This window comes from Ursus americanus, chromosome 23 (assembly GCF_024610735.1).
Source record: "Ursus americanus isolate L20-20 chromosome 23, mUrsAme1.1.p, whole genome shotgun sequence".
In the NCBI taxonomy this organism is placed as follows: Eukaryota; Metazoa; Chordata; class Mammalia; order Carnivora; family Ursidae; genus Ursus; species Ursus americanus.
In genome coordinates, this window is record NC_142149.1 from 44,758,435 (window position 1) to 44,783,662 (window position 25,228).

General features: G+C 40.1%; 2 protein-coding genes across 2 annotated transcripts in view; one reads left to right on the plus strand and one right to left on the minus strand.

Annotated features, from left to right (window-relative positions):
* The window catches only part of LOC123776879 (uncharacterized), a 118,314-nt gene that overhangs the window by 45,251 nt on the left and 47,835 nt on the right, over positions 1–25,228 (plus strand). The gene's annotated exons all lie outside the window — the stretch shown is intronic.
* Positions 449–1,411, minus strand: LOC123777095 (olfactory receptor 1D2-like). Its single transcript, XM_045773564.2, has one exon. It carries the CDS (start codon positions 1,409–1,411, stop codon positions 449–451), a length of 963 nt encoding a protein of 320 aa, XP_045629520.1.

Sequence of the window (25,228 nt, forward strand, 5' to 3'; positions counted from 1 at the left end):
CAGGTAAGGGGTGGCCTCACCTGGGACATCTGCAGTGGATTTGTGCAAGTTGTCTTCTATAAATGGCTTGCAGGCAGCAGGCTCTTTAGAGAAGTTCAGAGTTCAGAGACTATGAGTAGATGTGTGCTGGAGAATATAACAGACCCCATTAAGCCATAACTGGGAATGTCTGGATAAGGCTGGGTCTGTGGTCTTGTGTCAGGCAAGTTGAAGGATTTGATTTTGCAAACTTTTAGTATTAGTGTCAGTGACATTATTTATTGCCAAGGCTCCTGTTGTTTGGTGGACATTGGGTTACATATACATTTCTTTTCTTCATCACAGGTATATGAGCTCATTCTGAGTTGGTGCTATGTACTAAACTCTCCTGTAAACCCCATAGGATAATGCCTTGCACATGGTAAAGGAAATTCCCAGTCTCTACTTTAATGCCCTTTTGAAACTTATCTCATGTCAACCTCTGGAAAGCTTTCCCTAGGAACAGTTTTCCCAGAGCCCCATGAATATCTTTGTTCCTCAGGCTGTAGATGAAAGGGTTCATCATGGGGGTCACCACAGCATACATCACTGTGGCTACTGAGTCCTTCATGGAGTAAGTTTGGAGGGGCTGCAAATATACCATACAAAGTGTCCCATAGAAGAGGGAGACCACAGCCAAATGGGAGGCACAGGTGGAGAAGGCTTTGTACTTGCTAGAGGCTGAGGGTATTCGGAGGATGGCTTTGACAATCCAGGCATAGGACATGATCATGAACCCTAGTGGGGCGAGGAAGATGAAGGATCCTGTAGCAATCAGTACTCTGTGATTGACTTGAGTATTGGAACATGCGAGCCTCAGCAGGACATACATCTCACAGAAGATGTAGTGGATCTTCCGGGACCCACAGAATGTCACCCTGGTCATGAGGAGGGTGTGGGTGAGACCATAGAAGACAGAAAGTGCCCAACATAAGGTGAGGAGCAAAATACAGAGTCCAGGGCTCATGGCTGTGGAGTAGCGGAGAGGGCGGCAGATGGCCACATAACGGTCATATGCCATTGTGGCCAGGATGAGGTTGTCCAGGGCCACCAAGGAGACCAGGAAGTAGAGCTGGGTTAGACACCCCGCATAGGAGATGGCTTTGTTCTGAGACTGGAGGCTCACCAGCATCTTGGGAATTGTGTTGGTGACAAAGAAGAGGTCAGTGAAGGAGAGGTTGGCCAGGAAGAAGTACATGGGAGTGTGCAGGCGGGGATCAAAGCCGATGGCCAGGATGATGAGCACATTTCCCACCACTGTGACCAGGTACATGGCCAGGAACATCCAGAACAGGACCCGCTGCTGCTCAGGACTGTCTGAGATCCCCAGGAGCAGGAACTCAGAGACTCCACTCTGATTGCTTCCATCCATTTCCCCAACTGTCTGCAACATCAGCACCAACAAATGTTTTTTTAAGTGCCCTCAGTTGAATAAGGACATTCAAATAAGCAAAATCAACTGTTTTCTTAGCATTAAAAATATCTTAGTCTAAATTTTATATTTTTTTTGGATATAAGACAATGCAATAACATATAAAAGCATAACATGGAAAATTTTTATGCCACTCAGTCATTCCAGCAACTTCTAATGTGGCATACTCAATATTGTAGGAATAATGTCCTTGTCTTATTTTAAATCATATCATCTTACAATTTTCTTAAAATACTTAAAGATTAGTATGGTATAGTATGATATTCTATAGATTTAAGTGATATTTAAAACAGGTGTATGCTGTGTAAGAAATTGATTTTATACAATTGGACAAAGGGGAAAGTAAAAATATTGGAAAGGAAATGGGAAAATTATTATTTTTGCTGAGAGGATGATCTATTTGGGAAACCTTAAACAATTGACCGAAATGACATTAGAAATAAAAAGGGATCTGGGAACACTTCAGATCTGAGCTCTGACACTTTCTGTTAACACTCCAGCCAGCTACCTGAACTTTTTAAGACTCCATTTCTTTATGTGAAAAATAGGTCAGGGTGAGAATAAAATGAAATAATAAAGAGCTGGTCCGAAGTAAGCACTCAAGAAATATTTATTGTTGTTATTATTATTATATATAAGTAATAATAAGGAATAATAAGTTTAAAATATAATGTGAAAGGGGTGCCTGGCTGGCTCAGTCGGAAGCACGTGTGACTCTTGATCTTGGGGTCATAAATTCAAGCCCCACATTGTGTGTAGAAATTACTTAAATTAAAAAAAAATGTTATGTATAATATATATATATTATATGTAATGTGAAGCAATGCCATCCACATCATCAACAAATAAATCTATCCATTAAAATGTTAATATTCAGGCAGGATCTTCAAATTCTTCAGAGAAGCATACAGTGGAAACTTAGTAAGTGGAAAAACATACCAAGATTCCAAAGGTGAATAGTCTCCTGGATTAATAAAAATTTAAACTATTTGAAGTAAAACTTTGAACAGGGTTGTTTTTTTATTTAAGATTTTATTTATTAATTTGACACAGAGAAACAGCCAGCGAGAGAGAGAGAAGCAGGGGGAGTGGGAGAGGAAGAAGCAGGCTCCCAGCAGAGGAGCCTGATGTGGGGCTCGATCCCAGAACGCGGATCACGCCCTGAGCCAAAGGCAGACGCCCAACGACTGCGCCACCCAGGCGCCCCTGAACACGGTTTTTAAGACAACATCTGTGTTTAACTTCAAAATAATTGTGAAAATAAGCTAGGAAAATGTTGACAAACAGAGAATGGGGGACACTTCCTCTGCCAAATATAAAGGGCTGTAAAACTGTATGGTACTGGTGTGGAATGAACAGATCAAACAGAAAGGAACTGTTCACATTTTGATATTTTTATTATTTGAACTGTGAAGGGTGTTTCTCCTTCACTGTTATATGACTTAGAATGTCCTTTCCAATCTTAAAATTATGTCTCCTTTCATTTTATGAGAATCTTCTTTCATTTTTTCCTTATTTTTTTGTTACCTTCCTGGGAATTTATACTATAACTATACATTAACTACAAATTAACATTTCATTTTGGTGACACTACTCCATCTCCTCTAAAAAACTCAGTAAACCCCAACCTGCCTCTTGAAAATGAATAGACAGATTAAAGTAGTGTTTTGAGTAGACTAAAAGAAGTTTAAAAGAAGCGTATCATTCCAAGTATTCAGGTAAATAATCCTTTTCTGCAAAAGACTTTATTAAAAAAAAAAGAAAACTTAAAAAATTAATTAATGATACCAATAGCAGGAGGATATTGCATCTGTGAAAAGACAGTACCCTTCTATTAAGAAAATTTCCTTTTAGGTGAAAAATAAGATCATGAAATTTAAAAATATAATGGTAGGCAATTGATTTTTAGCATGACAATGTGAGGAGCTCCACTGACCCACTGCCCAATGACACTTGTGAACGTATCAAAATAGATGGATTTAAAACTGATGGAAATGGTCTTAAGGGCAAACAGTAAATGAAGAAATGTTTAAGAACATCTTTGAAAATTCAGTAAAAATGTGGAAAATAAAAAGATGGGAAAACAGCAACCACTGAAAAACTAGAGTGGCTATACATTAGTCTTTAAATATAAAAGTAGATTTTAGAGATTAAAAATAGGCTTTAATTTAAAAAGGTTTTTAGAAATAAAGGGGAACATTTTTATAAGGTTAAAAGGGTAAATTGCACGTCCCACTTTCAGTAGCAGATTGAACAACTAAGCAGAAGATCAACAAGGAAGTAGAGGACTTGAACAATACTATATGTCTATATTTTAAAGATTTATTTATTATTTATTTGAGAGAGAGAGTGAGAGAGCAGGGGGAGGGACAGAGGGAGAAGGAGAAGGAGAGAACCTGAAGCAGAATCTGACACGGGGCTCAATCTCACGACCCTGAGATCATGACCTGAGCCAAAACCAAGAGTTGGACACTCAACCGACTGAGCCACGCAGGTGGCCCTTGAACAATACTGTATATCTACTATACCCGACAGATATCTATAAAACACTCTGCCCAACAACAACAAAACAAGATTCTTTTCAAGGGCCATTAGAATATTCTCTAGGATAGACCATATGCTAGGCCATAAAACAAACCTCAGTAAATTTAAAAGGATATAAATAACACAAAATATGTTCTCTAAGTGCAGTGGAATGAAAATTAGAAATGAATAGCTGGAAAAATTTGAGAACATTCACGTTTGTGGAAATTAAAGAACACACCCCAAAATAGCCAATGGGTGAAAGAAAAAAAAAAAAACAAAATCAGGAGATACTTTGAGATGAATGAAAATGAAGATACAACATCCTAAAATTTATGGGATGCAGCTAAAGCACTGCTTAGAAGGAATAGTTTGGTCGTAAATACCTACATTAGGAAAGAAGGAAGATCTCAAATCAGTAACCTAGTCTTAAATGGTTAACATTTCCAAATAGATAGTCCCCAAATAGATCTACAGATTCAAAGCAATTTGTATTAGAACCCTAGCTGAACTCTTCGCAGGAATTGGTAAAAAATGATTCTAAAATTCATATGGACTTTCAAGGGACGAGAATAGCCAAAACAATTTTGAAAAACAAGAACAAGAATTCACATTCTCCAATTTCAAAACTTACTACAAAGCAACAGTAATGAAGACAATGTGGTATTGGCACAAGGATAGACATAGGGATCAATGGAATAGAATTGAGAGTCCAGAAATAAGCCCCTATATCCATGGTCAACTGATTTTTTAAAAAAAGATTTTATTTATTTATTTGTCAGAGAGACGGAGAGAGCACAAGCAGGGAGAGTGGAAGGCAGACAGAGAAGCAGGCTCTCTGCTGAGCAAGGAGCCCGATGCGGGACTCGATCCCTGGACCCTGGGATCATGACCTGAGCCCAAGGCAGCCCCTGAACTGACTGAGCCACCCAGGTGTCCCTACGGTCAACTGATTTTTGACAAGGGTATACAGATTACTCCGCAGGGAAAAGATATTTTCAATAAAAAGTGCTTGCTGGGCCACTCGCCACATGCCGAAGTTGGATTCTTATCACACACCATATATAAAAATTAATTTGACAAACTGTAAGAGACTCTTAACTCTAGGAAACAAACTGAGGGTTGCTGAAGGGGTGGGGGGGAAGAGATAATTGGGTGATGGGCATTAAGGAGGGGACTTGATGTAATGAGCACTGGGTGTTATATGAATCACTAAACTCTACCTCTGAAACTCATAATACACTGTATGTTAATTAATTAAATCTAAATAAAATTAATATGAAATGGATCAGTTTGAAATTGAATGTAAGAGCTAAAACAATAAAACTCTTAGAAGAAAACCTAGAAAAATTTTGTGATCTTGGATTTAGTGATGAGTTCTAAGATATCACACCAAATGCATGAGCAACAAGAGAAAAACCACATTCACAAGAATGGCATTGATAGTAGGAAACAATGACAAATTGTGAAAATTATGAAATAAAACTTATGAAAAATTATGCCATATTTTATTTTCATAAAAGTAAAATACCCCTCACATCAAAACATCATAAAAACAGCAATAAAATACAAACAAAAGTGCCAAAAAGGAAAAATATTTGCCATATATGTGATACACAAAGGCTTAATATGCTTAATAGAGAAAGAACTATTTTAAACTAATAATAAAATTGCCAATCTTCTTTGGAAAACAGCAACAGACATGAATGTGCAATTCACAATAGAAGGTCAAAGTCAATAAACATATGAACATAGAGCTTTACTACTTATCAAAAGATGGGATGAACAGGCAGTTTTATATCTGATGAAATAAATGATTATACATTTCTAGAGGGAAACCTGACATGTCATGTCATAAGCTCTTAAAAAAAAGAGGTCCCTCTGAGCAATCTCAGTTTTAGGGAGCAAGTGTAGATGTGGGAACTGAGTAACCTACAAGATTATAGTAATTTGGAGCTCCAGTATGCTGGTGAGGTGGGCACTGGGAGGCCCAGCATTTAGCATATCTCAATGAAAACATTTGAGTTCCCAGATGTTTGGTGTCCATGGTACAGTGGCAGGAAAGTTATCTCTATCAGTTATCAGATATCTCTATCTCTGTCGAATAAATACAATCTTTAAAAAAAAAAAAAGAAACTACTTCCTTCTGCAGCCTATTGCCTGGTTTCAGGGTTCTCTGGGACTTTTTCTTTTCTTTTTCTTTTCTTTTCTTTTCTTTTCTTTTCTTTTCTTTTCTTTTCTTTTCCTTTTTTTCCTTTCTTTCTTTCTCTCTTTCTCTCTCTCTTCTTTTCTTTTCTTTTCTTTTCTTTTCTTTTCTTTTTTTTTCTTTTCTTTTCTTTTCTAAGATTTTATTTAGTTATTTGACAGAGAGAGACAGCCAGCGAAAGAGGGAACACAAGCAGGGGGAGTGGGAGAGAAAGAAGCAGGCTCCTAGCAGAGGAGCCTGATGTGAGGCTCCATCCCAGAACGCTGGGATCACGCCCTGAGCCGAAGGCAGATGCTTAAGGACTGCACCACCCAGGCGCCCCTCTGGGACATCTTTCTGACAGCGTGGAGGAAGAAGAGAGGGAAGAAGGCTGGGGAAAGTCAGAGGACACACAAGGAATGATAGCTCTGCTTTCTAGCCCTCAAGGCTGTCCCCCACACTTTAGTGTGCATCAGAATCATCTGTGATACTTTAAAACAAAAAGCTGAATTTCTGGCCCCCTTCCTTGAAATACTGGTTGTGTTCTGAGAACTAAGTCCTTTTTGCAATCACCTGGTAATTCTGATGGTGCACTTTGGGAAATCCTGTTCTGAGTCTGTAAGAGTCAGTGGTTTCTGGATACTTGTGTGATCAGTTGGCCTTAGAACACAAGGTTTTCTGCAGTGTGGCTGGGTGGAGGGGGAGAGAATGGGGGGTGGGGGACAGTATGGGCAAGGGCTCCAAAGTCAGCATTAGAAAACTGTCCTTTCATACCTCTGGTGTTGCTCCCTACCTGCATGATCTGTGAACCTCCACATCCCACCCATGAAGCCCTTTTTGCAGGCTTGAGAATCACATGTGACAGCATGTGACTGCACTTTGGAAACTAGAGTGCTAAGAGGTGGGAGGTATTGTTGTATTACCTTTAAATACTAAGGGGTTAGATTGTATGGAAAATTTTAAAGTATGTCGGTATGTTCATGAGACAGTAAATGGAGAAGAGAAGAAAGGTTGTGTGTGAGAGAGAGAGAGAGAGAGAGAGAAAGAGAGGGAGACTGAGAGAGACACACACACAGAGACACAGAGGGAAACAGAGAATGTCTGAGATGTCCAGACCTTACCCACGGCTCTGTGCTGGTCTCAGAGTTGTGTAGTACGCTGCCTCCAGTTTCCTTTTCAGAATGAAAATTCCGTCAGGACAGAAAGGACTCTAAGGCATTATTTCTGAATTGGATGGAAATTGGTGCCTGGATTTTCAGTGCCTGCACAAAAGGAGAAGAATGTAAGGCTGTGGACACTACGATGAGCTTGGGGAACCTGAGAACTGAACCCTGGATAAGAGGTTTAGGAAAAAAGGGACTGCACTGGAAACACATCAGGGGTATTTATCAGTTTTGGAGAGACACTGGGGAGGCAATCCCAAGACAGCTTCTTGGGATGAACCTGGATAATTGCTCCAAGGTTAATATCTATGTGCAACGGTCTTGGGAAATAAGTCTCGTTTACAAGGAGTAAACCAACTCCACCTTGAGCATCGGTCCTAAAACGTGCCCTCGCAGTTAGATTAGCAGCAAAGAAAGAGCTACACACACAGGCTTCAACCTGGCTTTGAGTCATCAGAGGTCCAGAAAATCTCAAGCACTGAATCTGGATAATCCCAGATTGCTAGTGGCTCTGAGAACTAAGTAAAAGAAGTTAAAAAAATCTTATCTGTAGGAAAATAACATCAAGTAAACCTCAAATTATTTTCCTCCATCATATTTTCAAATATAATTTTGAGCACAAACCCAAAGAGAAATAGACACACAAAGAAATAAGATATGGAAAGCAAGAGCCAACAGCTGAAAGGCGTACAGGAACTCTAGGTAATAGAACAGTCAGACGCAGAATGAGAAATAATGATGTTTGTGATGTTTTGGGATACAGAACCAATTGTGAAATGTTGGCAGGACTTTTACAAACTGAACAAACGTGAGTAGCCAGCAGTCAGATAAAAAACACATTACCAGCCCTTCAGAGATGCTGTCTTGTCTTCTTTTAGTCACTCACTGTTCCTGTAAGGGCAGCAGACCCTGACTCTTAATAGTATGAAACAGTTTACCCATTTTTGTACTTTATTGAAATGGTAGTACCCCTTTTGCACTTTTTCGTGCCTGCTGCTTTCACTCTATATATGTGAGGTTCACCCACATTGTTGTATATGGGTTGTTCATTTTCATTGTATTGTGTGACTGTGCCATTAAAATCCATTCTACCATGGACGGACCCTTGTGACTTCCAGTTTTCGGCTTTTTTTTTTTTTTAAGATTTTATATATTTGAGAGAGAGAGAGAGAGAGCGCAAGAACTCATGCGCGCGCGCGAAAGAGAGAGAGCGAGAGAGAGCGCGGGAGCGCAAGAGAGCATGAGCGGTGGGGAGGGGCAGAGGGAGAAGCAGGCTCTTCCCAAGCAGGGAGCCTGATGTGGGGCTCGATCCCAGGACCCTGGGATCATGACCTGAGCTGAAGGCAGAGGCTTAATGACTGAGCCACCCAGCACCACCCTGCCCATTCATTACATATTGTCTATGATTGCTTTCATGCTAGAATGGAATAATTGTGCATTTATTTTAAAATTCTTATTTATCTTTTATTAATTTTAACTTTAGTTCTACCTTTTTTTGCTTTATATATTCTGAAGCTATCCTTTTAAGCATATACAGATTTAGAATAGTGATATCATCCTGCTAGGTTAACCTGTTTTTAATGATAAAATATCACTCTTTATCTCTAATAATACTTCTTGCCTTAAAAACATCTCCACTGTATATATTTTCTTTTGATTTTTGTGTGCATGGTATATCTTATCCCATTTTCTAAACTTCTGAGTCCTTATATTTAATGTGGCTTTTATAAATAGCTTATGGCTGGGTTTTTATTTTCTTATTCTGTTTGAAAATTTTAATCTTCTTTTGGATGATTTAACCTCTTAGATTTTATGTAATTACTGATATATTTGAATTTATGTCTACCATCTCACTTAAAAATTTTTTCTTACCCATCTGTTTTATATATTTTTTCCTTTTCTTGTCTTCATTTGAAATTCAAAAGTCTAATATTTTAAATCTATTTATCCTTATATATACCTCTTACTTATATATTGTTTTATTTTTCTTTTACTGTAGAGATTACAACATGCATCCTTGATGTATTACAATTGAAAGCAAGTGCTTTTTTTTCTTTTACTATTTTGATTCTACTTAGAATCTCAGAACATTTACTCTCCATTAACCACGTTTCACCTTCACATTATTATTATCATGAAATTTATCTCCACACATGTTTTAAACTTCATAGGACATTATAATTTTTGTTTTCTTGAGGCAGTTGTTCAAGTATATTTAATCATTTGCTTACCCTTTCTGCTACTTCATTCCAACCTCATTTCTAAGTTTCTGTCTGTGATCAGTTTCATCTTGCCTGTAACACCTCATTTAGTATTTTAAAATTTTCTTTGTGGGGACCTTAGTAACAAATTCCTGTAGTTTTGTTTGTCAGAAAATGCCATTCATTTTTGAAGAATGCTTTTGCTGTATACCGTCTCTATTATTTCAACAATTAAAAGAGGGCATGGTACTGTCTTTTGTTCTTCATAATTCCTGTTATGAGGTTAGCTGCCAATCCAATTGTTACTCTTATGAAGTAATGTGCCCCTACTCTCACCCCCAGTTGCTTTAAGATTTTTCTTTGTATTTGCTTTTATATGTGTCGATTTAGTTTTGTTCGAATTTATACAACGGGGTTAGCTGAGCAACCTAAACCTGTAGTTTTATGTCTTTTATTGGTTTGGAAAATAGTTGGTTATTATTTTCTCAAATATTGCTCCCCCTTTTTCATTTTCTGTCTCCTGTCTTTTTTGGATTCCAGTGATACATCTGTGAGATCTTCAGTGCATGTCCCATATGTCTCTTATGATCTCATCTGTTTTTTTTCTTTAAATTTTATACTCAGTTTTGGTATTTTATATTGACATGTCTTCTAGCTTATTAATTCTGCATCCTGCTATTTCCAGTCTGCTGTTAAACTCATCCACTGAGTTCTTAATTCCAGATTCCCTGTTTTTCACTTCTAGGATGTCCACTGATTTCTTTTCATATATGTCACTTGCGGTGAAAATTATGCATCACTTTATTATTTTCAGATATTAATTTCTTTTTTTAACGAGTTTTGTTTTCTGTTTACTGTTCATCAACATTTCTTTTTTTTTAATTATATTCTGTTAGTCACCATACAGTACATCCCCGGTTTCCGATGTAAGGCTCGATGATTCATTAGTTGCGTATAACACCCAGTGCACCATGCGACACGTGCCCTCCTCACTACCCATCACCGGCCTATCTAATTCCCTCACACCTTCCCCTCTGAAGCCCTCAGTTTGTTTCTCATAGTCCATAGACTCTCATGCTTCATTCCCCCTTCTGATTACCCCCCCTTCTTTATCCCTTTCTTCCCCTACTGATCTTCCTAGTTCTTATGTTCCATAGATGAGAGAAACCATATGATAATTGTCTTTCTCTGCTTGACTTATTTCACTTAGCATTATCTCCTCCAGTGCCATCCATGTTGCAGCAAATGTTGAGAACTTGTTCTTTCTGATAGCTGAGTAATATTCCATTGTATATATGGACCACAACTCTTAATCCAGTCATCTGTTGAAGAGCATCTCGGTTCCTTCCACAATTTAGCTATTGTGGACAATGCTGCTATGAACATTGGGGTGCACATGGCCCTTCTCTTCACTACGTCTGTATCTTTGGGGTAAATACCCAGTAGTGCAATGGCTGGGTCATAGGGTAGCTCAATTTTTAACTTTTTAAGGGACCTCCACACTGTTTTCCAGAGTGGCTGTACCAACTTGCAATCCCACCAACAATGTAGGAGGGATCCCCTTTCTCCACATCCTCTCCAGCAATTGTTGTTTCTTGCCTTGTCAATTTTTGCCATTCTAACTGGCGTAAGGTGGTATCGCAGTGTGGTTTTGATTTGAATTTCCCTGATGGCTAATGATTTTGAACATTTTTTCATGTGTCTGTTAGCCATTTGTATGTCTTCATTGGAAAAGTGTCTGTTCATACCTTCTGCCCATTTTACGATTTGTTTATTTGTTTCTCGCATATTGAGTTTGAGAAGTTCTTTGTAGATCTTGGATACCAGTCTTTTATCTGTAGCATCACTTGCAAATATATTCTCCCATTCCGTGGGCTGCCTCTTAGTTTTATTGACTGTTTCCTTGGCTGTGCAGAAGCTTTTTTTTTTTTAATGAGTTTTTATTATATTATGTTAGTCACCATACAGTACATCCCCGGTTTCCGATGTAAGGCTCGATGATTCATTAGTTGCGTATAACACCCAGTGCACCATGCAATACGTGCCCTCCTTACTACCCATCACCGGTCTATCCCATTCCCCCACCCTCTCCCCTCTGAGGCCCTCAGTTTGTTTCTCATAGTCCATAGTCTCTCATGCTTCATTCCCGCTTCTGATTACCCCCCCTTTCTTTATCCCTTTCTTCCCCTACTGATCATCCTAGTTCTTATGTTCCATAGATGAGAGAAATCATATGATAGTTGTCTTTCTCTGACTTATTTCACTTAGCATTATCTCCTCCAGTGCCGTCCATGTTGCAGCAAATGGTGAGAATTCGTTCTTTCTGATAGCTGAGTAATATTCCATTGTATATATGGACCACAACTTTTTTTTTTTAAAGATTTTATTTATTTATTTGACAGAGATAGAGACAGCCAGCGAGAGAGGGAACACAAGCAGGGGGAATGGGAGAGGAAGAAGCAGGCTCATAGCGGAGGAGCCTGATATGGGGCTCGATCCCAGAACGCCGGGATCACGCCCTGAGCCGAAGGCAGACGCTTAACCTCTGTGCCACCCAGGCGCCCCTGGACCACAACTTCTTTTTTATTTATTTATTTATTTATTTATTTATTTATTTATTTATTTTTTTATTTTAATGATTTTTTTATTATATTATGTTGGTCACCATACAGTACATCCCCAATTTCCGATGTAAGGCTCGATGATTCATTAGTTGTGTATAACACCCAGTGCACCATGCAATACGTGCCCTCCTTACTACCCATCACCGGCCTATCCCATTCCCCCACCCCCCTCCCCTCTAAAGTCCTCAGTTTGTTTCTCATAGTCCATAGTCTCTCATGTTTCATTCCCCCTTCTGATTACCCCCCTTTCTTTATCCCTTTCTTCCCCTACTGATCATTCTAGTTCTTATGTTCCATAGATGAGAGAAATCATATGATAGTTGTCTTTCTCTGCTTGACTTATTTCACTTAGCATTATCTCCTCCAGTGCCGTCCATGTTGTAGCAAATGTTGAGAACTCGTTCTTTCTGATAGCTGAGTAATATTCCATTGTATATATCGACTACAACTTCTTAATCCAGTCATCTGTTGAAGGGCATCTCGGCTCCTTCCACGATTTAGCTATTGTGGACATTGCTGCTATGAACATTGGGGTGCATATGGCCCTTCTCTTCACTACGTCTGTATCTTTGGGGTAAACACCCAGTAGTGCAATGGCTGGATCATAGGGTAGCTCAATTTTTAACTTTGTAAGGGACCTCCACACTGTTTTCCAGAGTGGCTGTACCTACTTGCATTCCCACCAACAATGTAGGAGGGATCCCCTTTCTCCACATCCTCTCCAACAATTGTTGTTTCTTGCCTTGTCTATTTTTGCCATTCTAACTGGCGTAAGGTGGTATCTCAGTGTGGTTTTGATTTGAATTTCCCTGATGGCTAATGATTTTGAACATTTTTTCATGTGTCTGTTAGCCATTTGTATGTCTTCATTGGAAAAGTGTCTGTTCATATCTTCTGCCCATTTTTTGATTTGTTTATTTGTTTCTCGTGTATTGAGTTTGAGAAGTTCTTTGTAGATCTTGGATACCAGTCCTTTATCTGTAGTGTCATTTGCAAATGTATTCTCCCATTCCGTGGGCTGCCTCTTAGTTTTTTTTACTGTTTCCTTGGCTGTGCAGAGGCTTTTTATCTTGATGAAGTCCCATAAGTTCATTTTATCTTTTGTTTCTCTTGCCTTTGGAGATGTGTCATGAAAAAGGTTGCTTTGGCCGATGTCATAGAGGTTGCTGCCTATGTTCTCCTCTAGAATTTTGATGGATTCCTGTCTCACATCGAGGTCTTTCATCCATTTGAAGTTTATTTTGTCTATGGTGTGAAAGAGTGGTCAAGTTTCATTCTTTTGCACGTAGCTGTCCAATTTTCCCAGCACCATTTATTGAAGAGACTGTCTTTTTCCCACCGGATGTTTTTTTCTGCTTTATCAAATATTAGTTGCCCAAAGAGCTGATGGTCCATTTCTGGGTTCTCTATTCTGTTCCGTTGGTCTATGTATCTGTTTTTGTGCCAGTACCATGCTGTCTTTGTGATCACAGCTTTGTAGTACAGCTCGAAATCCGGCATTGTGATGTCCCCAGCTTTGTTTTTCCTTTTCAACAGTTCCTTGGCGATTCGGGGCCTTTTCTGGTTCTATACAAATTTAAGGACTATTTGTTCCAGTTCTTTGAAAAATGTCATTGGTATTTTGATCGGGATGGCATTGAAAGTGTAGATTGCTCTGGGTAGCATGGACATTTTAACTATGTTAATTCTTCTGATCCATGAGCATGGAATATCTTTCCATCTTTTTATGTCTTCCTCAATGTCTTTCAAGAGTGATTTATAGTTTCTAGAATATAGGTCCTTTATGTCTCTGGTTAAGTTTATTCCAAGGTAATGTATGGTTTTTGGTGCTATTGTAAATGGGATGGATTCCCTAATTTCTCTTTCTTCGGTCTTGTTATTCGTGTATAGAAATGCAACTGATTTCTGAGCATTGATTTTGTATCCCGCCACGTTACTGAATTGCTCTATAACTTCTAAAAGTTTGGGAGTGCCTTCTTTTGGGTTTTCCATATAGAGTATCATGTCATCTGCGAAGAGAGACATTTTGACTTCTTCTTTGCCGATTTGAATACCTTTGATCCCTTTTTGTTGTCTGATTGCTGTTGCAAGGACTTCTAGTACTATGTTGAATAATAGTGGCGAGAGTGGGCATCCTTGTCGTGTTCCTCATCTTGAGGGAAAGGCATCCAGCTTTTCCCCATTGAGAATAATATTTGCAGTAGGCTTCTCATAGATGGCTTTTATGAGATTGAGAAATGTACCTTCTATTCCTACACTCTGAAGGGTTTTAATCAGGAAAGGATGCTGTATGTTGTCAAATGTTTTTTTCGGCATCAGTTGAGAGGATCATATGTTTCCTGAGTCTTTTCTTGTTGATATGATGTATCATGCTGATTGATTTGCGAATATTGAACCACGCTTGCATCCCAGGTATGAATCCCACTTGATCAGGATGGATAATTCTTTTAATTACTGTTGGATTCTAGTAGCAAGTATCTTGTTGAGGGTTTTGGCGTCCATATTCATTAGGGAAATTGGTCTGTAATTCTCCTTTTTTTTTTAAGATTTTATTTATTTATTTGAAAGATATAGAGACAGCCAGCGAGAGAGGGAACACAAGCAGGGGGAGTGGGAGAGGAAGAAGCAGGCTCATAGAAGAGGAGCCTGATGTGGGGTTCGATCCCATAACGCCGGGATAACGCCCTGAGCCGAAGGCAGGCGCTTAACCGCTGTGCCACCCAGGCGCCCCTGTAATTCTCCTTTTTGAGGGGGTCTTTGCCTTGTTTGGGGATTAACATAATATTGGCCTCATAGAATGAGTTTGGTAGCTTTCCTTCTGTTTCTATTTTTTGAAATAGCTTTAGGAGAATAGGTATTATTTCTTCTTTGAATGTTTGGTAGAATTCCCCAGGAAAACTTTTCGGGCCTGGAGTTTTGTTATTTGGAAGGTTGTTTTTCATTGACTCAATTTCTTCATAATTAATTGGCCTGTTTAAGAAATCAATTTCTTCCTGTTTCAATCTTGGTTATTTATGGGTTTCCAGGAAGGATTCCATCTCTTCCAGATTGCTTAGTTTATTGGCATATAGCTGTTGATAAAAATTTCTAATAATGATTCCAATTTCAGTGGTGTTCGTTGTGACCTCTCCTTTTTCATTCATAATTTTAATAATTTGGGTCCTTTCTCTTTTCTTTTGGATAAGTCTTGCCAGTGGTTTGTCAATTTTATTGATTCTCTCCAAGAACCAGCTTCTAGTCCTGTTGATCTGCTCTACTGTACTTCTGGTTTCTGCTTGATTGATTTCAGCTCTAATTTTGGTCAACTGCTTCCTCGTGCGTGGATTAGGCCTGTCCCTCTGTTGCTGTTCCAGCTTCTTGAGGTGAGAATATAAAAACTGCATTTTAGATTTTTCTATTCTTTTGAGTGAGGCTTGGATGGCTATGTATTTCCCCCTTAGGACCGCCTTTGCAGTATCCCATAGGTTTTGGACTGTTGTATTTTCGTTCTCATTGGTCTCCATAAATTGTTTAATTTGATTTTTTATTTCCTGGCTTATCGAGTCATTCCTGATCAGGATGGTTCTTAGTCTCCAAGTGTTTGTCTTCCAAATTTTTCCTTGTGGTTGAGTTCCAATTTCAGAGCGTTGTGGTCTGAGAATATGCAGGGGATAATTTCAATCTTTTGGCATCGGTTGAGACCTGTTTTGTGTCCCTGAACATGGTCTATTCTTGAGAATGTTCCATGGGCATTAGAATAGAATGAGTATTCTTTGGTTTTGGGGTGTAGTGTTCTATATATATATATCTATGAGGTCCAACTCGTCAAGTATGGCATTTAAAGCCTTTGATTCTTTGCTTAGTTTTTGCCAGGGTGTTCTGTCTATTTCTGATAGTGGAGTGTTGAGGTCCCCTACTATTAATGTATTTTTATTTATATGTCTCTTTATTCTGGTTAAGAGTTGGCTTGTGTATCTTGCTGCTCCCCTGTTGGGGGCATATATATTTATAATTGTCATATCCACTTGTTGAATACTTCCTTTAAGAATAATATAGTGCCCTTCTGCGTCTCTAACTATGGTCTGTAGTTTAAAATCCAATTTATCTGATATGAGAATTGCTACCCCAGCTTTCTTTTGAGGTCCATTTGCGTGAAAGATGGTACTCCATCCCCTTACTCTCAGTCTGAATGCATCTTTGGGTTCGAAATGAGTCTCTTGTAGACAGCAAATGGATGGGTCATTTCTTTTTATCCAATATGCAACCCTGTGGTGTCTTATGGGAGCTTTCAAACCATTTACATTGGCACTAAGAACTGAGAGATAGAATTTTAATGATGCCATGTTGCCAGTAAAGTCTTTGTTTGTATTGGTTGTGACTTTCTTTTCTATATTGGTTGTGACTTTCTTTTCTGTATCACTCTTGGGGCCTTTTTACCTTTATAGAACCCCCCTTAATATCTCCTGGACGGCTAGTTTCGTGGTTACGAAATTGGTTAATGACTGGCGATTCTGAAATGTCTTTATTTCTCCATCATTTCTGAATGACAGCCTTGCTGGATAAAGGATCCTTGGCTGCATGTTTTTCTCTGAAAGAGCTTTAAAAATGCCCCCCCCAACCCTTACTCTCATTCCAGGTCTGTGTAGATAAGTCTGACGTAATTATTTTTTTTTTAAATGATTTTTTATTATATTATGTTAGTCACCATACAGTACATCCCCGGTTTCCGATGTAAGGCTCGATGATTCATTAGTTGTGTATAACACCCAGTGCACCATGCAATACGTGCCCTCCTTACTACCCATCACCAGTCTATCCCATTCCCCCACCCACCTCCCCTCTGAAGTCCTCAGTTTGTTTCTCATAGTCCATAGTCTCTCATGTTTCATTCCCCCTTCTGATTACCCCCCTTTCTTTATCCCTTTCTTCCCCTACCGATCATCCTAGTTCTTATGTTCCATAGATGAGAGAAATCATATGATAGTTGTCTTTCTCTGCTTGACTTATTTCACTTATTCATTATCTCCTCCAGTGCTGTCCATGTTGTAGCAAATGTTGAGAACTCGTTCCTTCTGATAGCTGAGTAATATTCCATTGTATATATGGACCACAACTTCTTAATCCAGTCATCTGTTGAAGGGCATCTCGGCTCCTTCCACGATTTAGCTTGTGTGGACATTGCTGCTATGAACATTGGGGTGCATATGGCCCTTCTCTTCACTACGTCTGTATCTTTGGGGTAAACACCCAGTAGTGCAATGGCTGGATCATAGGGTAGCTCAATTTTTAACTTTGTAAGGGACCTCCACACTGTTTTCCAGAGTGGCTGTACCAACTTGCATTCCCACCAACAATGTAGGAGGGATCCCCTTTCTCCACATCCTCTCCAACAATTGTTGTTTCTTGCCTTGTCTATTTTTGCCATTCTAACTGGCGTAAGGTGGTATCTCAGTGTGGTTTTGATTTGAATTTCCTTGATGGCTAATGATTTTGAACATTTTTTCATGTGTCTGTTAGCCATTTGTATGTCTTCATTGGAAAAGTGTCTGTTCATATCTTCTGCCCATTTTTTGATTTGTTTATTTGTTTCTCGTGTATTGAGTTTGAGAAGTTCTTTGTAGATCTTGGATACCAGTCCTTTATCTGTAGTGTCATTTGCAAATATCTTCTCCCATTCCGTGGGCTGCCTCTTAGTTTTTCTGACTGTTTCCTTGGCTGTGCAGAAACTTTTAATCTTGATGAAGTCCCATAAATTCATTTTGTCTTTTGTTTCTCTTGCCTTTGGGGATGTATCATGAAAAAGGTTGCTTTGGCCGATGTCATAGAGGTTGCTGCCTATGTTCTCCTCTAGAATTTTGATGGATTCCTGTCTCACATCGAGGTCTTTCATCCATTTGGAGTTTATTTTTGTGTATGGTGTGAGATAGTGGTCAAGTTTCATTCTTTTGCATGTAGCTGTCCAATTTTCCCAGCACCATTTATTGAAGAGACTGTCTTTTTCCCACCGGATGTTTTTTCCTGCTTTATCAAATATTAGTTGCCCAAAGAGCTGAGGGTCCATTTCTGGGCTCTCTATTCTGTTCCATTGGTCTATGTGTCTGTTTTTGTGCCAGTACCATGCTGTCTTTGTGATCACAGCTTTGTAGTACAGCTCGAAATCCGGCATTGTGATGCCCCCAGCTTTGTTTTTCCTTTTCAACAGTTCCTTGGAGATTCGGGGTCTTTTCTGGTTCCATACAAATTTAAGGACTATTTGTTCCAGTTCTTTGAAAAATGTCCTCGGTATTTTGATCGGGATAGCATTGAAAGTGTAGATTGCTCTGGGTAGCATGGACATTTTAACTATGTTAATTCTTCTGATCCATGAGCATGGAATATCTTTCCATCTTTTTATGTCTTCCTCAATGTCTTTTAAGAGTGATTTATAGTTTCTAGAATAAAGGTCCTTTACATCTCTGGTTAAGTTAATTCCAAGGTAACGTATGGTTTTTGGTGCTATTGTAAATGGGATGTATTCCCTGATTTCTCTTTCTTCGTTCTCGTTATTCGTGTACAGAAATGCAACTGATTTCTGAGCATTGATTTTGTATCCCGCCACGTTACTGAATTGCTCTGTAACTTCTAATAGTTTGGGAGTGGCTTCTTTTGGGTTTTCCATATAGAGTATCATGTCGTCTGCGAAGAGAGACATTTTGACTTCTTCTTTGCCGATTTGAATACCTTTGATCCCTTTTTGTTGTCTGATTGCTGTTGCAAGGACTTCTAGTACTATGTTGAATAATAGTGGCGAGAGTGGGCATCCTTGTCGTGTTCCTCATCTTAAGGGAAAGGCTTCCAACTTTTCCCCATTGAGAATAATATTTGCAGTAGGCTTTTCATAGATGGCTTTTATGAGATTGAGAAATGTACCTTCTATTCCTACACTCTGAAGGGTTTTAATCAGGAAAGGATGCTGTATTTTGTCAAATGCTTTTTCGGCATCGATTGAGAGGATCATATGGTTCTTGAGTCTTTTCTTGTTGATATGATGTATCACGCTGATTGATTTGCGAATATTGAACCACGCTTGCATCCCAGGTATGAATCCCACTTGATTGTGGTGGATAATCCTTTTAATGAACTGTTGGATTCTATTAGCAAGTATCTTGTTGAGGATTTTGGCGTCCATATTCATTAGGGAAATCGGTCTGTAATTCTCCTTTTTGAGGGGGTCTTTGCCTGGTTTGGGGATCAAGGTAATATTGGCCTCATAGAATGAGTTTGGTAGCTTTCCTTCTGTTTCTATTTTTTGAAATAGCTTTAGGAGAATAGGTATTATTTCTTCTTTGAATGTTTGGTAGAATTCCCCAGGAAAACCGTCCGGTCCTGGAGTTTTGTTATTTGGAAGGTTGTTTATCACTGACTCAATTTCTTCATAATTAATTGGCCTGTTTAAGAAATCAATTTCTTCCTTTTTCAATCTTGGTAGTTTATAGGTTTCCAGGAAGGATTCCATCTCTTCCAGATTGCTTAGTTTATTGGCATATAGCTGTTGATAAAAATTTCTTTTTTTTTTTTAAAGATTTTATTTATTTATTTGACAGAGAGACAGCCAGTGAGAGAGGGAACACAGCAGGGGAGTGTGAGAGGAAGAAGCAGGCTCCTAGCAGAGGAGCCTGATGTGGGGCTCGATCTCGCAACGCCGGGATCACGCCCTGAGCCGAAGGCAGACGCTTAACGACTGCGCCACCCAGGCGCCCCCCCCCTTTTTTTTTTTGTTGATAAAAATTTCTAATAATCCTTCCAATTTCAATGGTGTTCGTCGTGACCTCTCCTTTTTCATTCATAATTTTAATAATCTGGGTCCTTTCTCTTTTCTTTTGGATAAGTCTTGCCAGTGGTCTGTCAATTTTATTGATTCTCTCCAAGAACCAGCTTCTAGTCCTGTTGATCTGCTCTACTGTACTTCTGGTTTCTGCTTGATTGATTTCAGCTTTAATTTTGGTCAACTGCTTCCTTGTGCGTGGATTAGGCCTGTCCCTCTGTTGCTGTTCCAGCTTCTTGAGGTGAGAATATAAAAACTGCATTTTAGATTTTTCTATTCTTTTGAGTGAGGCTTGGATGGCTATGTATTTCCCCCTTAGGACCGCCTTTGCAGTATCCCATAGGTTTTGGACTGTTGTATTTTCATTCTCATTGGTCTCCATAAATTGTTTAATTTGATTTTTGATTTCCTGGTTTATCGAGTCATTCCTGAGCAGGATGGTTCTTAGTCTCCAAGTGTTTGAGTTTCTTCCAAATTTTTCCTTGTGGTTGAGTTCCAATTTCAGAGCGTTGTGGTCTGAGAATATGCAGGGGATAATTTCAATCTTTTGGTATCGGCTGAGACCTGTTTTGTGTCCCAGAACATGGTCTATTCTTGAGAATGTTCCATGGGCATTAGAATAGAATGAGTATTCTTTGGTTCTGGGGTGTAGTGTTCTATATATATCTAAGAGGTCCAACTTGTCGAGTATGGCATTCAAAGCCATTGATTCTTTGCTTAGTTTTTGCCAGGGTGTTCTGTCTATTTCTGATAGTGGAGTGTTGAGGTCCCCTACTATTAATGTATTTTTATCTATATGTCTCTTTATTTTGGTTAAGAGTTGGCTTGTGTATCTTGCTGCTCCCCTGTTGGGGGCATATATATTTATAATTGTCATATCCACTTGTTGAATACTTCCTTTAAGAATAATATAGTGCCCTTCTGCATCTCTAACTATAGTCTGTAGTTTAAAATCCAATTTATCTGATATGAGAATTGCTACCCCAGCTTTCTTTTGAGGTCCATTTGCGTGAAAGATGGTACTCCATCCCCTTACTCTCAGTCTGAATGCATCTTTGGGTCCGAAATGAGTCTCTTGTAGACAGCAAATGGATGGGTCATTTCTTTTTATCCAATCTGCAACCCTGTGGCGTTTAAGCAAGAATTTAAACCATTAATGTTAAGGCTGAGTACTGAGAGATATGCTTTTAATTCTGCCATGTTGTCAGTAAAGTCTTTGTTTGTATTGGCTGTGACTTTCTGTTTTGTATCACTCTTGGGGCCTTTTTACTTTTATAGAACCCCCCGTAATACCTCCTGTAGGGCTGGTTTCGTGGTTATGAAATTGGCTAGTGACTGTCGATTCTGAAATGTCTTTTTTTCTCCATCAATTCTGAATGACAGCCTTGCTGGATAAAGGATCCTTGGCTGTATGTTTTTCTCTGAAAGAGCTTTAAAAATGCTCCCCCAACCCTTTCTGTCATTCTAGGTCTGTGTAGACAGGTCTGACGTAATTCTGATGCCTTTGCCTTGGTACGTGAGAAATTTCTTTGCCCTGGCCGCTTTCAATACTGTATCCTTGGATCTCATATTTGCGAAATGCACTATGACGTGACGTGGTGTAGGTCTGTCATGGTTGAGCTTGGGAGGGGTCCTCTCTGCCTCTTGGACACGAATTTTTGTTTCCCTTGCTAGATTAGGGAAGTTTTCAGCTACAATTTGTTCAAATATCTCTTCTAGACCTCTGTTTTTCTCCACCCCCTCGGGGATGCCGATGATTCTAAGATTGGATCGTTTCGTTGAGTCAGTAATCTCCCGTAGCCAACATTCGTGGGCGTGGATTTTTTTAAGACCATCTTCTATTTTTATTTTTTCCTCTATTAACCCATCCTCCAATTCACTAACCCTTTCCTCCGCTTCGGTGACCCTGGCCGTCAGAGCCTCTAGTTTTGCCTGCATTTGGCTCATAGAATTTTTAATTTCTGTCAAATTCACTCTCATTTCCACCCTTAGGGATTCTATATTCTCAGTAATATTTTCCTGAATACTTTTTTCAAGTCTACTCATTATCTTGACCATTGTTACTCTGAATTCCATTTCTGATAATTTGGTTACATCCATATCCGTTACTTCTGTGGCAGAAGCCACTGACTCACTGTCTTTTCTTTGCTGGGGGGGGCTTCTCCTTCTTGTCATTTTAATGAGGGGAGGTTGCGGGGTTGTCCAGAGCCCAAAATTACTGATTGGGTCCCAGGCCGTGCCCCTTGTTTTATAGGGATCTTAGAGATGTGGGCTTCTTCTTTAAAGATTTTATTTATTTACTTATCTGAGAGAGGGAGACAGACAGTCAGCAAGAACGGAATAGCAGCAGGGGAGTGAGAGAGGAAGACGCAGGCTCCCAGCGGAGGAGCCCGATGAGGGACTCCTTTCCGGGACGCTGGGATCACGCCCTAAGCTGAAGACAGGCGCTCAATGACGGCGCCACCCAGGCGCCTCCGGTTGTGGGCTCCTTGATTTTTCAGCCTGCCTTCTGTGTTCTGGGGGAGGGGCCTGCCGCGCCGATATTCAGGCAACCCTGTTTGGTTAGAGTCTCCGTGTCCCCTGCGAGGGAGGATGGGGATGGGCACTCTCTGAGCCGGTATTTCCAGGCTTTTGTTCTCTGGCGGCTTTCCCTGGCAGCCGGCTATGCCTCTTCTGAGGGTCAGAGCAGCAGAGGCTGCATTGTCTCAGAACAGAGGGATTGCGGCCCGTTCTCCACTGATGTTCTGGCCACTTTAACTCTATTACTGTTGGTGCTGCTCAACCCTGCAGCGTCCCGGGATGTGCGCACCAACCCGGCGACCCTGCCCTCACTTCCAGGGCCGGCACGTCTCTGTCCTTTGTGTTTCTAATGCCGCCAGCCACCGGCCGCCCCGCGCGCTCCCGGGTCTCCCGGTCTCAGTCTATGCCCGGTGAGCACACCTCGATTCCGGAGTTTCGTGAGAAGCCTGGTGGCGCGCGCACCCGGTTCAGGGTCTCAGTCTGCTGTTTCTCGGGTGCCGACCGCGAGTCCGCCCGCTCCCCCGTGCAGGTGGCCCGCCAGTCGCCAGCCGCCCCGCGCGCGCTCCGGGAGTTCCCGGTCTCAGTCTGGATCCCGTGAGCACACCGGGATTCCAGTGTTCCGGGAGATGCCTGGTGGCGCGTTCACGGCTCACCGGTCTCAGTCCGCTCTCTCGCAGGTGCCCTCTGTGAGTCCGCCCGCTCCCCCGTGCAGGTGGCTGCCGCTTCCCGGCGCCCAAACGCGGCGGCTCCCTCCCCCTTCCGTTTATCTTCCGATATCCGTGCGCGGTTTACAGCTCCCCTCTTCGTACCTCAATACTCAGCGCTGGAGATGTTCATTTGTAGAGATCCAGATGCATCATCCTGCGTCTCAGGCTGATTCCGTGGTTATTTAGGCTGGTCTGGTACCTATCCAGCTCGACTCAGGGGACCGGCTGAATAAGGGGTCCCCTACTCCTCCGCCATCTTAACTCAATAAAAAAAATTATTAAACAGTCTTATTATTCTTGTAGAGAAATGCAACTGATTTCTGAGCATTGATTTTGTATCCCGCCACATTACTGAATTGCTCTATAACTTCTCATAGTTTGGGAGTGGATTCTTTTCGGTTTTCCATATAGAGTATCATGTCATCTGCGAAGAGAGACAGTTTGACTTCTTCTTTGCCGATTTGGATACTGTTTATCCCTTTTTGTCGTCTGATTGCTGTTGCAAGGACTTCTAGTACTATGTTGAATAATAGTGGCGAGAGTGGGCATCCTTGTCGTGTTCCTGATCTTAAGGGAAAGGTCTTCCAGCTTTCCCCATTGAGAATGATATTTGCAGTAGGCTTTTCATAGATGGTTTTTATGAGATTGAGGAATGGACCCTCTATCCCTACACTCTGAAGGGTTTTAATCAGGAAAGGATGCTGTATTTTGTCAAATGTTTTTTGCATCTATTGAGAGAATCATATGATTTTTGGATTTTTCCTTCTAGATTTGTGAATGTTGAACCACCCTTGCATCCCAGGGATGAATCCCACTTGGTCATGATGGATAATCCTTTAATGTACTTTTGGATTCTATTAGCCAAGATCTTGTTGAGAAGTTTTGCGTACATATTCATTAGGGAAATCGGTCTGTAATTCTCCTTTTTGATGGGGTCTTTGCCTGGTTTGGGGATCAAGGTAATATTGGCCTCATGGAATGAGTTTGGTAGCTTTCCTTCTGTTTCTATTTTTTGAAATATCTTTATGAGAATAGGTATTATTTCTTCTTTGAATGTTTGGATATTAATTTCTGTATTTTAAATTCCTTGTTTGCTACCTCTAAAATCAGCTTGTCTTTGCTCCTTATCCTCTTTCTCTTCCTCCTCCTTTATTTTGTTTTTCTCTTTATTTTTGGCCATAGTATTTTGCCTCTTCCATATTTCTGGTCTTTTTTATTGTATGCTGGATATTATTAATATTAGGATTGCTGTGGCTCCAGATGATGTCATCTTCTAGCAGCGATGGTTCTCCCTTTCCTGCTATGCAGTAATGGTGAATGGATTGATCACTTCATTACAACCAGGGATTGATTTTGGCTTAGGGCTGGGTTGCAGACTTACTATTTCCTAGCGTGTGTTTCTCCTAGGCTTTTGGTTGAGAACCTGATGAGTTCCTCAGCTCTAAAAGATAATGGGAGTTTCTCTTTAGAGTTTTTTCCCCCTAGCTGTTTAGCCTCTTGCTACATGAAACTTCAAAATTTGACAAATAATCTTGAGAGAAAGGCCAGGCATGTGTTTCAGGAAGGCCTCTTCCTTTGATGAATCTTGGTTTTCAGTCCTGTAGGACCTAGGGCATTTATGCTCTAACATAAAATTAGCCACCTCATCTTAGAACATTCTGTCTCTCTCTGAAACTCTAATTTATGTAGTTTTTGTTGCTTTTGCAACTCTTTGGTGCCTTTCATGATTTAAAATTTATTTATTTATTTATTTATTTATTTAGTTTTCTTTTTTTTTTTAATTAATTTTTTATTTTTTTATTTTATTTTATTTTATTTTTAATTTATTTATTCGACAGAGATAGAGACAGCCAGCGAGAGAGGGAACACAAGCAGGGGGAGTGGGAGAGGAAGAAGCAGGCTCATAGCAGAAGAGCCTGATGTGGGGCTCAATCCCAGATTGCCGGGATCACGCCCTGAGCCGAAGGCAGACGCTTAACCGCTGTGCCACCCAGGCGCCCCTTAAAAATAATTTTTTAAATTATATTATGTTAGTCACCATACAGTACATCCCTAGTTTTTGATGTAAAGTT